Genomic DNA, 14,476 nt, shown 5'->3' on the forward strand with positions numbered 1-14,476 from the left:
GTTGAAGGCGTAAATGTTGCTATGACTACTGAAACCTTGGTGACTGAACCAAATTGAAAGGAGCCTGCTCAGGCTCCCAAGACGTTATCAAGCAAGTCTACAGACATGTCTGTGGAAAAAATGGGAAAGGTGGACAAGGTATGCGGAGTGGGAAGGGGGGCTGGGCAGGAGGGGCTCCCTCCAGGCTCCAGATCAGCTGACCAGTGGCTCTCTCCCTGAGAGGCCCTTGATGTGCAGGAGGTAAGAGCAGGAGTGGGAGACTGTCTGGCACGCAGTAGGCATTCAGATACCTGGGCCGTTCCAAGCGCTGCCTGTCCTCCGTCCTGCGAGGCCCAGTGCCTTCCTCCCCTAGGAAGCTGGCCACGCCTTCTCCGAAGAGAAAGGTCTCTGTGTCTCCCCTCCCCCTCCCCCAGTAGGGGCCTGGACATGGCGATGGAGGTGACGCAGGGCAACAGAACTCACTTTTCTTGCAGAGTTTTGAAAGGGCCCTGGAACTTCGGAAGATGGTTGACAGGTAATCTCCACTTCCATGTCTTCTGCGATCCTTCAACTTGACCTCTTTCCCCCCCGGCCTCCCTGAGCCGCCTCTCAGCTCTGCTGCATCCTGTTGGGGGCTCATCAAGAAGGAAAGAAAATGGCGGGGCCAAAGCCCCCTCGTTCCCACGAGCAGAGACCAGCCTCCAAGGGCCCGCTAGCTTAGGCTGCATAGACACGCTGTTGTTGGCCCTGGCTTTATGTTCTCTGAAGGAGAATCGCACCAAGCTTTTGTTGTTTTCATTTTATTTATTTATTTGTTTATTTATTTATAAGGAAAAGGCAAGTGTTTACTGTTGTTGCCTGGCGCTTTACTAATCCTGTTAGGGATGCAGGAAATATTTATTGAATGAGTGAGAAGACTCAAAAGACTAAGCTGTGTATCTCCTTCACCTGGGCGCCTTTTAAAAAAAACATACTTAGGTCTTAATCCGGAAGATTTGGACTAAAATGGTCGGATTGGATAGGGTAGCCCCGTTTTTTAAGGTTTCAAGTTAGACCGAGAGCTAGCAAGGATTTGTGGTAACAAGAATGTGTATAATCTTAGCAGGAGTCAAAGTTGATGCAGCCTTTTTTTACAAAGGCAGTTTGATGAAATCTATCAATTTAAGTTACCTCTGAAATGACAACTCCTAGGAATTTATTTACCTTACAAACACGCACCTTCAAACGACAGCATTGTTTATGAAAGTGGAAAAGCTAGAAACCACCGGGTTTTAACCCGCTGGTTAAATTATGATACAAAAATACTAGGCAGCCTTCGAACCGCACGAAGCGAGTCTCTATGCGCTGATAGGAAAAGTCCAAATTGTTAAGTAATATTACTTATATAAATGTATGATTCCATGTTAAAAATAAATAAAAAGCTATCCTTGCTGGTATATGATAGAAGATTTTTCTGGAAAGATACACAAGAAACCGTGATAACAGTTGAGATGGACTGGTGCGGGCAAAAGAATGAAGCTTTCGCTTGTAATTGACTATTTCTGTATGTTTAATTTCCTAGTCATCTGTAAAAAATACTTGATTTTAAGAAAAATCTCAATAAGGGTTATCTGAGTAGAGAATACATATATATATATATATGTATGTATGCATAGATGATACATATGTACACGCCTCTTACGTATGAAAACAAACCTTAACAAAGCATTCCAGAATGTGACTAGCCCAGGCTGAGAATCACTGGCGTGATGGCGGGAAGTAATCCTTAGCTCGGACTTGACACCCAGGTCTGCCATTGAGCGACCTTGGGCAACCCATCTGAACTTCGTTTCTTTGTCTGTATAATGCAAAAATTAATGTGTGTGTCACATGGTTATCACAATGATGAAATGACATAGTGTGTGTACTATATACTAGGTTCTAAGTCACTTCTAGTTGGCCTTTCAAGGAGTTTACAGTCCTCTGACTGTCACAGAGTTTCTGGTGAAGAAGCAGCCTCATTGATGGGGTTTTCGTTCCCACTCCTAACTCTAACCCATTCGACCCCTACCTTTATACCTGGGGCAGGTGGCAAAATTCACACACTCACTGTGTGTGGCAGATGACATTGAGCCAGAGGAGAAACCCCTATGCCTACCTAAGGATGCAGGACACCATGGTACAGGAGTTGGCACTGGCCAACAAGCAACTGCTGGTGGTGAGTTCTTGCACGGGTGACCAGAGGTCCCTCCCGCTGCGGCCCTGTGCCTTTGCCCACTGGGCTTCCCAGGCTCCTGGTCTCTGCGGTCACTCGCCCATTTCATTTGCCTCTGAGGTTTCCACCATTACGGAGACAATAACTCTCACTCCAAATGCCAAAGCGCTCTGCTCATTAAATGAGGCTTTGCGTTCAGCTGCAGAAGGAACATTCCAGAGTCCCAAAGTGCAGTCTAGTCTTTGCTCCTCTCATCTTGGTGAGACTCAAAACTGCTTTAGTGCCCTGTACCTGCCTCTCAAAACTCTCTCTCTCTCTCTCTCTCTCTCTGCCCCTCATTCTCTGGGGTCCTCAACTGCTGTCATGTCACCATCTTGTCTCCGGATACCCAGCAGAGTTCCTGGTTCATGGTATGTTCTCAGCAAATATCTTCTGAACATGGGGCTTCACCCCTGGAGAAAAACTTGCGTAGGCTTCTCCTGCAGTGGTCAGCCTCTATGCCACTGCCTAACTTGATGTCACAGCTAAGTCCATATCCAAGAGAACACCACTGATGGCAAAGTAACCAGGGAGAGAGAAGCGGGGGTAAACAGGGCAAACATCACACTCTGTTCTGCCCCCACCCTCCGCCCCAGGTCCGTCAAGCTGCTCTGCACCAGCTGCTTGAAAAGGAGCATCGGCAGTACCAACAGGAACTGAGACAGACGGGCAAAGCTTTTTACGTGGAGAGACTCTGATGGCATCCGAAGCACTGCCCTTCCATTTAACCGCGTCTGCTCACCTAGCCGCCTTGAGCCCCCACTACCTTGACCGTCCTTCCCCAAACACACCTGTATCTAGCTATCCGCCCGGGACTTAGCACGGTGCTCCCGCGCTCAACCCCTTTCTCACGTCAACCCCTGATGCTACTGGGAAAACACCCACGAAACAACGGTGAAAACGAGTGACACCTTGTGGCCAGCGTGAGATACGCAGCGGGGCGAGGGGAGGGGAGGTGGACAGTGTGAGAGGGTCCCGATTTGCTCTGACAAGTAAAGCTAGCTCTTAAAGGTTCAAACTTAGACCGCTCGACTCATCCTTTCGGCCCTAAGTCTTGATTTGCTTCAAAAGTGCTTATTCGCAAGTACCGTAATCTTAACGTAGCTGCCGGATTTTGCTCACCGCATCTTAGATCTCACTTCCGCTGATCTCTTCGGTACCCTTGGACAAGCGGCTCTGAATGTGGCTGTTAATCCACAGGCGCCGAGCTGCTCGAGTGTCAGGAGGCTTGGATTTTAGGTGTTGGGTCAGCCGGTTACTTTGAGACCTTGGGGTCAGTCCCTTTCTTCCGGGCCTGAATCCCACCTCTGCAAAATGACTCAAATTCCTTTTGAATCTTTTTGATTCCGTTTGGAATCCTTTTGGTTCCAAACTCAAATGCCTTTACAGGGCAGGCAGGTAACTTAACAAATAGATGTAAGCAGTCGTAGGATTTACAGAGGACCAGAAGGATCGTTAAATCTAAAGACAGTCAAACTTTGAAAAAGACTGCAAAGTAGTGGTAATCGTATGCATCTCTAGGCCACAAAAAGCCTTACTTTCCACTTCGCATTCAAATGACATCCCAAAGCAGAGAGAGCTCCATTTTTTAAAAAAGTTCTCATCCTCCTCCCCTACCTTTTGGCAACCATCATCCGCTTATTCTCTCTATGGAGAGATGGCCCGGTAAAGCCGCAGGAAGACACCATCGCCCTGTGATGTAATCACCACCACACGCTTTTCCACGCTCTCCCCCTTGCCATTTGCATACGAACTGGTCACTCGTCCTTTCACGGTGCTCTTTTCCCGCCCTCGACTCCACGTGACTACACCTCCACCGCAAGACTCACACCTTTTCTTTCCTCCTCCCCCAAGTCCGTCTCCATCCCTCAATATATATTTTTCAGTGATCAGAGCTGCCGATCCCTTCTCTCCCTACACCCCACTGACAAGCACAGAGAGGCGTCGAGGTCCAGAGAGGACACAGCCGTGAAGTCCAGTGTGGGTTCAAAGTCGGGCTTCTCCTAATGATTGTGTCACCATGTATAAGTTACTTCTCTAAGCCTCGGTTTCCTCTTCTGAAAATGGGGACAATAATACCCATCTCATAGGGTCATTAAGAGGATTAAAAATAAGTGTTGGTGAGGATGTGGAAAAAAGGGAACCCTCGTGCGCTGTTGATGAGATTATAAATTGGTGCAGCCACTATGGAAAACAGGATGGAGGTTCCGCAGAAAATTAAAACTAGAACTACTTTATGACCCAGCAATTCTGGGTATTTATCTGAAGAATCCAAGACACTAATTCAAAAAGATACATGTGCCCCTATGTTCACTGCAGCATTATTTACAACAGCCAAGATATGGGAGTTTCGGTGGCTTTAGGGAGCCACCTAAATGTCCATCAATAGATGAATGGATAAAGAAGACATGGTACATATAAACAATGGAATATTTCTCGACCGTAAAAAAGAATGACATCTGACTATTTGCAACAACATGGATGGACCTAGAAGGCATTACGACAAGCGAAATAGGTCAGACAAAGACAATTACTTTAAAGACGTTAAAGACTTTACTTATATGTAGAATCCGAAGAACAGAATTAATGAACAAATACAACAGAAACAGACTCGCAGAAAACAAATCGATGGCTGCCAGATGGGAGGAGGGCTCGGGGCTGGGTGAAAAAGAGGAAGGGGTTAAGAAGAAGTACAAATGGCAGTTACACAATAGTCACGGGGATGTGAAGTACAGCACGGGGAATAGTCAGTAATACTGAAGGGACTATGCATAGTGTCAGGCGGGGACTAGACTTATCGGGAGTCACTTTATAAGTTACACGTCTACTACTACACCAAACGACGTGGCGCTCACAGGCTAGTGGGGAGTAATGGCTAGTGTGACACGAGCTTCAGAGGAGACGGAACCGCACACGCGTGGCCTGGATCTGACCTGCTGACCTGAGACCGAATCTCTGCGCCTCCTGCCTGCCCCTCCCCCGACCCCCATCGGTCCCCCAGGTCCAGCTCCCCACCCCCATCGGTCCCCCAGGTCCAGCCCACCTTCGCTGCTTTCAGCCCCCCTCGTGTCTGTCTCCCAGGCAGCCGCCCTCCGCCTCTTACGCATGTGCAGCGTAGCCCGGTGTTGGGGGAACAGGCGCTAACTTGACAGATCTGGGTTTGAACTTTGCGTCTGTCGCTTGCTGCCTGTGTGGCCTTGGCGGGTTGCTTTAACTTTCTGGGTCACGGTCCCTTACATGGAAAACGTCGGTAACGCCCACCTCCTTGGGTTGCTGTGGGGACCGACTATAAGCATTTAGCAGAGAGGTGGCACAGACTGCAAAATAAACAAACACGTGATGATGTTTTCCTGCCGAAGGGGACCAAAGTTTTGACCCCCAGAATGTGCCTTTTGGGATACTGACTTTAAGCTGATTATTATGAAACAAAAGATGCAGAAAGAACCTGTGGCCCTCCCCCTTCCTACCTGAGAGACTCCGATGGAAAGGCTGCTCCCAGAGGCGACAGACAGCCACCCGAGCACCAGGCAGGAGGCCTCCAAGCAGAGGGCCTGCTTGCTGGATCTCCTGTGTCCCCTTGTCCCTGGTTGCCGAGCAGGAATTTGTTGGCCACACGTGTGTCCCTGTGTCCTGCTCTTTTTCGGCTACCTGTGAATCGCCAGGTTTCCCCACGTGGAACCCAGACCCCTGCTCCCCTTTCTCCTCCACCCACAACAGCATCTAAGCCTCCACCGCCCAGTGTGTTTCTGGTCTCACGGCCCCCCAGAGTGTATCCGCAGAGCAAAGTACGGACATTTGGACATTTCCCGTTAATCTGTCTCTTGTCAATTTGATTATCCGCCCAGCTAGACTTAAAAGGTGGGAGGAAAATTGTTGTTTTCTTTTCGCACCCCCTTTATGTCCTCTCTATCACCTGGCTGCCCCCGCCTCCCAGTGTAACCCCTCACCAACGGATCGTTATTCCTCTTTCCTCTGTTCCTTTGGCCCCACAAAACACCCCACCTCCCTCTGCCTTGATCCCTGACCTTGGCCTCTCTCCCCAGGGCTTGTCAGTGCCAGGCTGGCTCCCGTATTGGCAGACTGGCCCCCTACACAGCCTGTCCCCTCCTATCCCCTCAGTGTCCTCTGTCTGCCCTCATCACGTCAGCGGAGTAGTTCACCCCGTCGACCCGTCGGGCCCTCGCCCTCTGAGGCCGGTGTCTTACCCGGCTCCTCCGGCTCAGAAGGGCTCGATCTTGTTTGAAAAGGCTGCACAGAAGCTACTTCCAGGAGGGCTAGGAGGCTTTCATCAGAGGCCGTCCGGTGTTTCTTTCTGCCTACTTATGCCACCCAGAGTCTCCTAGGACAACTGTTTGTCCCCCATGGGACATTCCTCTCCCTGCCTAGAGCCCTAAACACTCAAGTCCTTTCCATTCCTGCCAGTCCTTTCCCCAGCCTCTCTCCTTCCGGCCCCTGGCTCCCCAGGGCACTCGAGGTTCTCGGAAACGGGAACTCGGACTTGGGGGCAGGGGTAAAAAGGAAGGTCAGGAAAGTGAACATTACTCACAACCCCAAACCGAGAGCCACGAAGGAACAAGGACCTGAGGCAACAGCGCAGGTGCCTACTTTGGGGCTTGTACACCCACTTGTCAGTCTCCCTCTGGAAAGCAAGAGCCACACAACAGTCACTGGGGCTTGGGACAAGCCATTGATCTGCATCAAGGGCACCGAGGAGTCTGTGTGTGTGTGTGTGCGGGGGGTGTCCAGACTAATGGGAACGAGGACACATGGAACAGGCCTGGGGGCTAAAGCAGAGCACCCTCCCCCACCCTGCACTCCACCCAAGCCCCGCCCCACCCCAGTGCAGCTATAAGTCAGCCTCTTTTCTGCCACAGTAGAGAGGAGCATCTGCCTGCCACATGACACTCAACAGACCTGATTCTCTTCAGAAGAATAATCTCCCAGAAAGGAAGCAGGCTGGATCCCTGTGAGGCAAGACCCTTAGAGAGGCCAGCCAGGAGCTCTCAGGAGAGGCGGCGAGTCCTAAGGACTGCTCGTTGCTTCCTGGCGGAGGGGGAGCCCCCTTGCCCTTGACCTCTTAAAGTCTTATTTTCAATGTGCCAGGCCTGGGAGCCCAGGCTGGAGCCTGTCAGTGAGACAAGTCACTCTTCTGGACATCCGAGGGTGACTTTAAGGAGGATGCCTGGAGGACATGGGGAGAAGGTGAGAAGGGACAAGATGGTGGGAAGAAGCAGTCAAACATTCTAGAAGTTTCTCACGGCTACTCATTTGTAGTACCTAAGAGCAGGAAGGTTCCGGGATGGCCCTCTGGGAGGCCCTCAGCCGTCTTGAGGAGGTGGTCGGGGAAGGGCAGGCATTCTGCTGGAAGGGAAAGGCAGGGCGTGCAGGCCCCCACCCCACCCCCGAAAAGCCCCGGGGCAGCTGGAAGGGAGTTGAGAACAGGTGGCAAGGCTGCCAAGGAGCTGCTGACACTGCTTAGCCTCTGGCTGGGCGCTGGGGCCGTGACATCAGGGGAGAAGCTCCATGTGGGAGCCTTTGGGAAGGACAGGTGCCCGGATGTGCGGCCCGGCCAGATGGTCCTCCTGGTTTAGGCCGACGTGACCCAGCAAAGGCCAGGGACGGGGAGGAGACGAGCCGACAGGGGGGGCACGAAGGGAAGATGAGTAAGAGCTGGCCGTCTTGGGGAGGAGGCAGAGAGCAGGGGTCGGTGCCCTTCCCCAAGGAGCTGGCTCTCCACCTCGCCACGCTTGGTGCCTGGCGCCTCTGCTCTGTCATTGACTCGCAGTGGGGAAGAAGGCAGATGGCCACGAAAGCTCTCCTGCCTGCTTCTGTGTGATATGTTTGATATTGGGTTGTTGAATTAGGAACCAACTAAATGTCAAACATATTCTTACAGCGGTGGGAAATTTGGCATCGCACGCCTGCCTCGACCTCTGAGACTCTGGGGCTCCTGCCTTTTACGGGGTCCCTTCCCTCCAGGACCCCTCGGGAAGAACCACCTACACGGATTCCAGTCTCAGGCTGCAGGGCTCGTGTGCGAACAGAGAGAGCTGACATTCGAGTATCATTTCCTCCATTTCCCTGGTACTCAGAGGGAGGCATCTCGGATCTTCTGCCCTTGTATCCTCCTCCTCATTCAACGCCCCCTCCCCTTATTATCCTTTGCTTCCTGTCCCTGGGACTCTCTTGTTCCCTAGTCCCACAGCAAGGGGTCTCAGGTTTCTCTGCATTCCTTCCAGAGTCACCCGGTGGTCTCTCTACCTGTCCACTCTAGGTAACCGGAAGCTCTGGGGAGTGAACTCCAGTTTGGGCCTCTGCTTCAGCGGCGGGCGTCTCAGCTACCCGACTGCCGGGCCTCAGAACTGACACTACCCATCTATCCTTGACATTACGACTAATTAGAGCCATCTGTATTCTTCCCTGATAGCTCTGGTCACCTTGAACAGTGTCCCCTTTTCCCTGGCATATTCTCAGATTGTATGGTGCCAGTGTACTGGGATCAATGGCCACCTGTCAGTGACGAGGCTCCAAGCGGAAGACCAAGCATGGCCTGGAACAAGCTAGGGCAAACAGAGCTGGACATGATGAGTAGGATGATGCGGGGGCGGGGGCTGGGGGTCAGGGCGGAGAATGCGTAGGGAGCGGAGGCTGAGAAGAGGGAGCAGGACAGACCTCGGCCTGTGTGGGTATCAAAGTTCTATTTCAAGATCGCCTTGGCGGGGCAGAGGGCACGCCCCGTCCGATCACTCTGCCCCTGCCCTGGGTCCCTCCCCCATGCCCCGCGAGGCTCAGGATGGCCTTCCAGATGCCAGGCCTCCCCTCTCACCCATGCCTGTGGCCCTTGAGGGGGAGGAAGGATGTCTCCCTGCCAATTGGAGACTCTCAAAATAGCGCAGTAACTTGATCTGGGGGGGTTGTCAAGGGTCGGAGGGCTTCCCCTCTTCACTGCTGCTCAAGCTCCCTGGGAACGGAGAGGTAAAACTCAGCCAGGGGAGACTGGTCGGCATCCAGCACGGTCCAGGTGAGAGTAAGGGGATGCCGAAGAGCAGCTGGAAACCTGACGCCCACTGTCGGAGTGTTGCCAAAGCACCCGCTGCAGCGTTCTCCCCGCGCCTCCCCGCTCCCCGCTCTTTTGGAACTCCCAGAGAGCTGCCCGGGGAGAGTGGAAAGTTTCAGGGTCACGGAGAGCCCCCCTCCTCCCCCACTTTCCATTGTCTAAAATCAGCCTCAGCTGTTCTGAATTTTTTTCTTCGGTGGTGATGTCAGTCCATCAAAGTGTCTCACCCCATGTTCTCCCAGGGGACAACGACGGGGTGGAGGGAGCTGGCAGGACCCTATTAGAAACAGGAGGTGGGGCCAGGAGCAGAGATAAAGGCTCAGGTCTGACGGGGTGGGGGGACTCCCAGACGCTCAGCCAGCAGCCCATCCTTTCTCTAGTTCCCCAGTGTCCGCAGGTCACCGACGGCCACAACCCAAGATGGAGGCCATCAAGAAAAAGATGCAGATGCTGAAGCTGGACAAGGAGAACGCTCTGGATCGGGCAGAGCAAGCCGAGGCCGAACAGAAGCAGGCAGAAGAAAGAAGCAAACAGGTAGGTACCTGTGTGATCACTCACCTGCTGGTGAGCAAGACGATGCAGTGGAAGTTTTCACGGGAAAGGCAGAGGCCTCGGGTGTCAGCTCCTTTTTCAGGTGGGAGGGACCCTTCTTCCCCGGTCTTACCAGACAGGGAGAGGACAACTAGAGTGTCTGCCACAGACTGCCTGTGTGACCTTGGGAATGTCAGCAGCCCCTTCTCAGCCACAGTGTCTCCCTGATTTAGGTGAGAGTAGCTCACGTTTTGGAAGAACCTCTGACTTCTAGAGGAAGAGGTGGGAGGCTGGCATGCGGCATCTCTTTTCCCTTAAATGGAATCATAGGCTTCTACACCCTAAGATGTTTATCGCCCCAGGGTCTTAGACGAAAACCCAGCATGGCTTCGTCGTCTTAGGGGTCACAGGCCAAGGCCGTAGCATGACTCCTGGGGCAGCTGGCCGGAAGTTACTGCAGAGGAACTGAGACTTTCTGGGGATGGTGAAATAGAGGCTCAGCCCTGGGGTCTTCCAGGGCTCAAGAGCCCAGGGTCCGAGCCAGCACTGGTGTGTGTGTCTGTCTTGTGTGCGACTCTCGTGGCTCCTATAGCTGGAAGATGAGCTGGCAGCTATGCAGAAGAAGCTGAAAGGGACAGAGGATGAGCTGGACAAGTACTCTGAAGCTCTGAAGGATGCCCAGGAGAAGCTGGAGCTGGCAGAGAAGAAGGCGGCTGACGTGAGTATTAGAGAGATGGGGGGTGGGTTTCACCCGCGCATATAAGGTCTTCGTGTCAATATGACTAAGGCCAAACACACTTGGACATGCACATACTTGTGGATTCACAGAACACAGACATAGAAACCACCTGGATGAAGGGAAGGGACGCAGTCCAGGGTGCTATCACTTATCCCACCTCCTCCCCCACGCCACATTCTTAGCTTTTGTGTCCAAGGCTTGGCATGTAGGTATGGGTATTAATAGGGAAACTCTCATCTCGCAACTGCCCAGCAAAGCCAGCTCAGATTTCATAATGGGATCAAGGCGGTCGCGTTGACCCTGGCCCTATATGGGTTTATTTATGTTGGCCGACGAGGACATCTGTCCTTATGCCACGGAGATGCCATAGGAAGCGTCGCTCCTATAGAGCAACAGAGGGGACATACAGCCTATGATAGACTGTAATAGAAAGAAGGAATCTTAGATGTCGGGTAATCTTAGAGGGTAAAGGTGTCACCACCAGACCTTGCACTATGACCTTGACTGAACTACTCAGCTTCTCTAGGGCTGAATTTTCCCGTGGAAAATGAAATAACTTCCCTTTGCCACTTTATTTTATCCCACCATCCCCTACTTTTCTTCATCTTCGACCTCGAAGTTTACCACGAAGTTAAATGAGAGACTACATGGGGAAGATTTTTGGAAGAAAAGTCCCCCAGGAATCTTAACGACAAGAGGGTGTCCCGGTACTGATGGAAACAGGTTCTCAGCCCTGGGTTTGAGGGGAAACAGCACGTGTCTTTAAAAATCACACTTGGTTTTGGAAAATAGCTAGAGAGAGTGGGCCGGGCACGAAGGTTCTCGGATGCTCACATGGGGCCTCTTTGCTGTTAGGGTCCCCTGTCGGTGGCTTCCCACTTTCAGTGGCCTGGGGAGGCGCTAAGTACTGGTGAATACACCGAACGGAGGGCCCGGCACAGAGTGGAGCGTGCGCAGTGTGTGTACTCATCGTTTCCAAAAGCCGAGGCCACTGCCAACTATTAATGCTCCCTTTCCTCGGGAAACTGCAAAAAACACAGGTTACCCCTCTGGACAAGCGCTTGATGGCCTGTTGGAGTTGCCTGACCTAGGCTCCAGGTATGGCTGGTTCTAGTAAACAGGTGTGGGGATAGTTTCTGCAACCTGGCACGTCGGGTGAATAAGTTTTGTGAGACGTAGGCTGACGAATGCGGGTAAGTCCTCGGGCTGAAAGAGCCAGCATGCGGGTGTGAGCAGGTGATTCCAGGAACGGCGAAGAGAACAAGCAAGTCTAACCTGAGATCTGGGGGGAGAGAGTGCCACAGAGGTTCCAGACGACATACAGGTATCGTCGGAAAGATAGTTTCCTGGGGATGAATTATCTGTCCTCAGCTGTTTTACACACATGTGCACGCCCACGTGCCATTCCCCGCCCCACCTAGGCCTACTCAGTATCATCGTATGAGATAGCTATCGATATACCTGTATCTCAAATGAATACATATTCATTTGAAAAAAACTTCATATTTATATAGAAATCCACCCCAAACCATTAAATATGTAAAGTGTAGGTTAAAAAAAAACTCATTCAATTTCCCAACAAGTCACTAAGTACCTCAGAGATCTGTAGAACAAGAAATAGGAGAAAGATTGAGGGCAGGAGGCAGAAATCTGCTGGGCCCTGGCGGAGGCAGGGAGAAATGTCTCTTTTCTCAAAGCTGGGGGCCGCGAACTCCCACCTGCGGGGCGGGGGTGTGGGATCCTGCCACAGCTTGGTTTTGTACAGTTTTCTTGGAACATTGCCATGCCCATTCACGTGCATGTTGTCTGCCGGCTTCCTCCTGAGAGGGAATGGCAGCCACACCTGATGGCCCGCAAAGCCAGAGATGTTCACTGTCTGTCCCTTTGCAGAAAAATTTGCTGACTCCTGCCTCACAGCGTCAGAAGGAAAGCGAGGCATTTATAGCAATTGGGAAAAGTACCGACTGAGGAGGCAGCAAGGTTTAAAATTGAGAGCAAGGGTCAGTCATCAGCCACATGATGCATGTGTCTCTAGGGGAAGGGAATCGCAGCTCAGTTCTGCCCTTCGGGTTAATAAACAAGTAAACAGAGCATCTTACTTTGACGCAGACATAAGGAGAAGAGGGGGAGGAGTCAATAACTGCACGTTTATGCAGAGTCCTGGCTATCTGAGAAGCCTGGCTGCAAAGCGCGGGATTTGCTAGGACTGTCTGAACAGAGAAAGGCCGGGGGATGTGAGGTGAGTCCAAACTTTGTTTTTTCCCTCCCCGAGTTCGTCTAAGATCCTCTTTTTTTCTTAAGTGTGGAAAAACATACATAACATAAAATTGGCCATTTTAACCATTTTAGAGCATACAGTTCAGTGGCAGTAAGAACCTCCGCATTGTTCTACGACCAACGTCCAAGGTCCTTTCAATCTGAGATTAAATCAGAAGCTGATTAGGGGAGAGGAGAGGAAAGAGAATGCAATGGCCGGGTCATGGGGTCATCGCACCCTTTTTTAAGTACAGGAGGTGGCGGAATGGGGAGAGGACGGACATACACAGACACACGCGCCCGTCGAGAGATTGTGGTTTCCGTTGGTTACCAGGAAAGCAACAGCACTGGGCACCATTCTGCCCATCCATCACGCTTTTAGGCTATCGGGAGTCAATGCACCTGTTCCCATGGATCAAGGGAAGGTCATCTGTTCAAATCCACCAGCATCAGGCCGGAGGCGCTGCTCTCTCCACCCCTTTGGTTTTGTCTACTGTGCTGTTTCCTCCCTAAGGCCAAGGGAGGTGCAACAGTGCCCCCTGCTGACCAGCACCCAGACGCAGAGCCCTGTTCTTCCTTCCCGCTGACTGGGGGGATAAAGGGGGGAGAACAAAGCGCACAGGTTACTCTATCAAGCAAATTACTTTTTGTCTGTCCGCCGTTGTTTCCTCTGAACAGCCTCATTGCTGTGTTTCTAAAAGGAGACAGGGAGACAGAGTCTCTGGAGAAGTGGCCTCAGAACCAGGCGCTGAGGGCAGCAGCTTTTACCTACCAGGCCGTGGGGGGCTAAGATTATTAATCCGAAGTCCTGTTCCGCACCCGAATTCTCTAAGGGAAAAGAGGGCGGCGCCAGAGGAGAGATTTACTACCATTCGTTACTCGGAAGGTGGGAGGTATACGGAGAAATGAGAGGGAAGATGATAAAATTTTCAAATCTCTTTACTATGGTGCTTCCAAAAGTCCTGCCCGGCAGTGCCTGTAGGGGCGGGTTCCAAATAAATAGGTCGCTGGGGTACCTGGAAGCAGAGGCAGCAGAGAAAGTGGTGACAGTTATAACACAGAATGGAGGCTCCGATCCCCAGTGCAGTGATCCGCGACAGAGTTCCTTCTTGATAAGATGGGGGCGTAAGGTATCTTCCTCACCCACAGAAGCAATTGTAAGCGATGATTAATTACCGAGTCCTGAACCATTTAAGGTTTGGAGGGGCTGGCAGGTTGGCAAACCGCTGGTGCATACTGACTCCGAAAAGGAACAGGGGAAAGACTAGTGTTCTAAACTGAACACTCAAGTTCATAGCCGATGCCAAACAGAATGAGAATCCTGCCAACCGGCCCAGCCGTCCCTTCCGCCCCCAGACCTCCCTTCACTGACTGTCAGGAGATGGGCGAGAACCTACCCGGGCAGACTTTGAAAGGAGGTGGCGGAGTGGGGCTCTTCCGAAGATGAGGGTGTAGGATTTTCTCAGCACCTGGTTTTGGAGCCTGGGTGGGGTGGGTGGAAGCAGAGGCCCGCAGGACGTTTGTATCACGGAGAGGGTGCGGGGCGCCCCAGCGGGCAGGTGGTGGCGGGTCAGCACGGGGGCGGGGAGTGAGGGGCCGGCGGCGGGAGTGTAAGCGCAGCACAGAGGCGGCCAGCCGGGCGGGACCGGCTAGGCCACGACGCGCCTTCCGGTTGCCATGG

General features: G+C 52.2%; 1 protein-coding gene and 1 long non-coding RNA gene across 2 annotated transcripts; one reads left to right on the forward strand and one right to left on the reverse strand.

Annotated features, from left to right (window-relative positions):
• The first annotated feature begins 46 nt into the window (after window positions 1–46).
• CFAP141 (cilia and flagella associated protein 141) lies at window positions 47–3,361 on the forward strand. Its single transcript, XM_039849738.1, has 4 exons — window positions 47–138; window positions 474–514; window positions 2,047–2,176; window positions 2,809–3,361. Exons 1-4 carry the CDS (start codon window positions 106–108, stop codon window positions 2,908–2,910), a joined length of 306 nt encoding a protein of 101 aa, XP_039705672.1. The 5' UTR covers window positions 47–105; the 3' UTR covers window positions 2,911–3,361.
• LOC120592172 (uncharacterized) lies at window positions 2,169–6,986 on the reverse strand. The gene is made up of 3 exons (XR_005650071.1): window positions 5,680–6,986; window positions 3,335–3,519; window positions 2,169–2,723 (listed from the first exon to the last, which is right to left on the reverse strand). It is a non-coding gene; the product is annotated as an uncharacterized LOC120592172 (long non-coding RNA).
• Window positions 6,987–14,476: the final 7,490 nt, after the last annotated feature.

The sequence above is a fragment of the Pteropus medius genome, unplaced genomic scaffold (genome assembly GCF_902729225.1).
Source record: "Pteropus medius unplaced genomic scaffold, Ma_sr-lr_union100, whole genome shotgun sequence".
In the NCBI taxonomy this organism is placed as follows: domain Eukaryota; kingdom Metazoa; phylum Chordata; class Mammalia; order Chiroptera; family Pteropodidae; genus Pteropus; species Pteropus medius.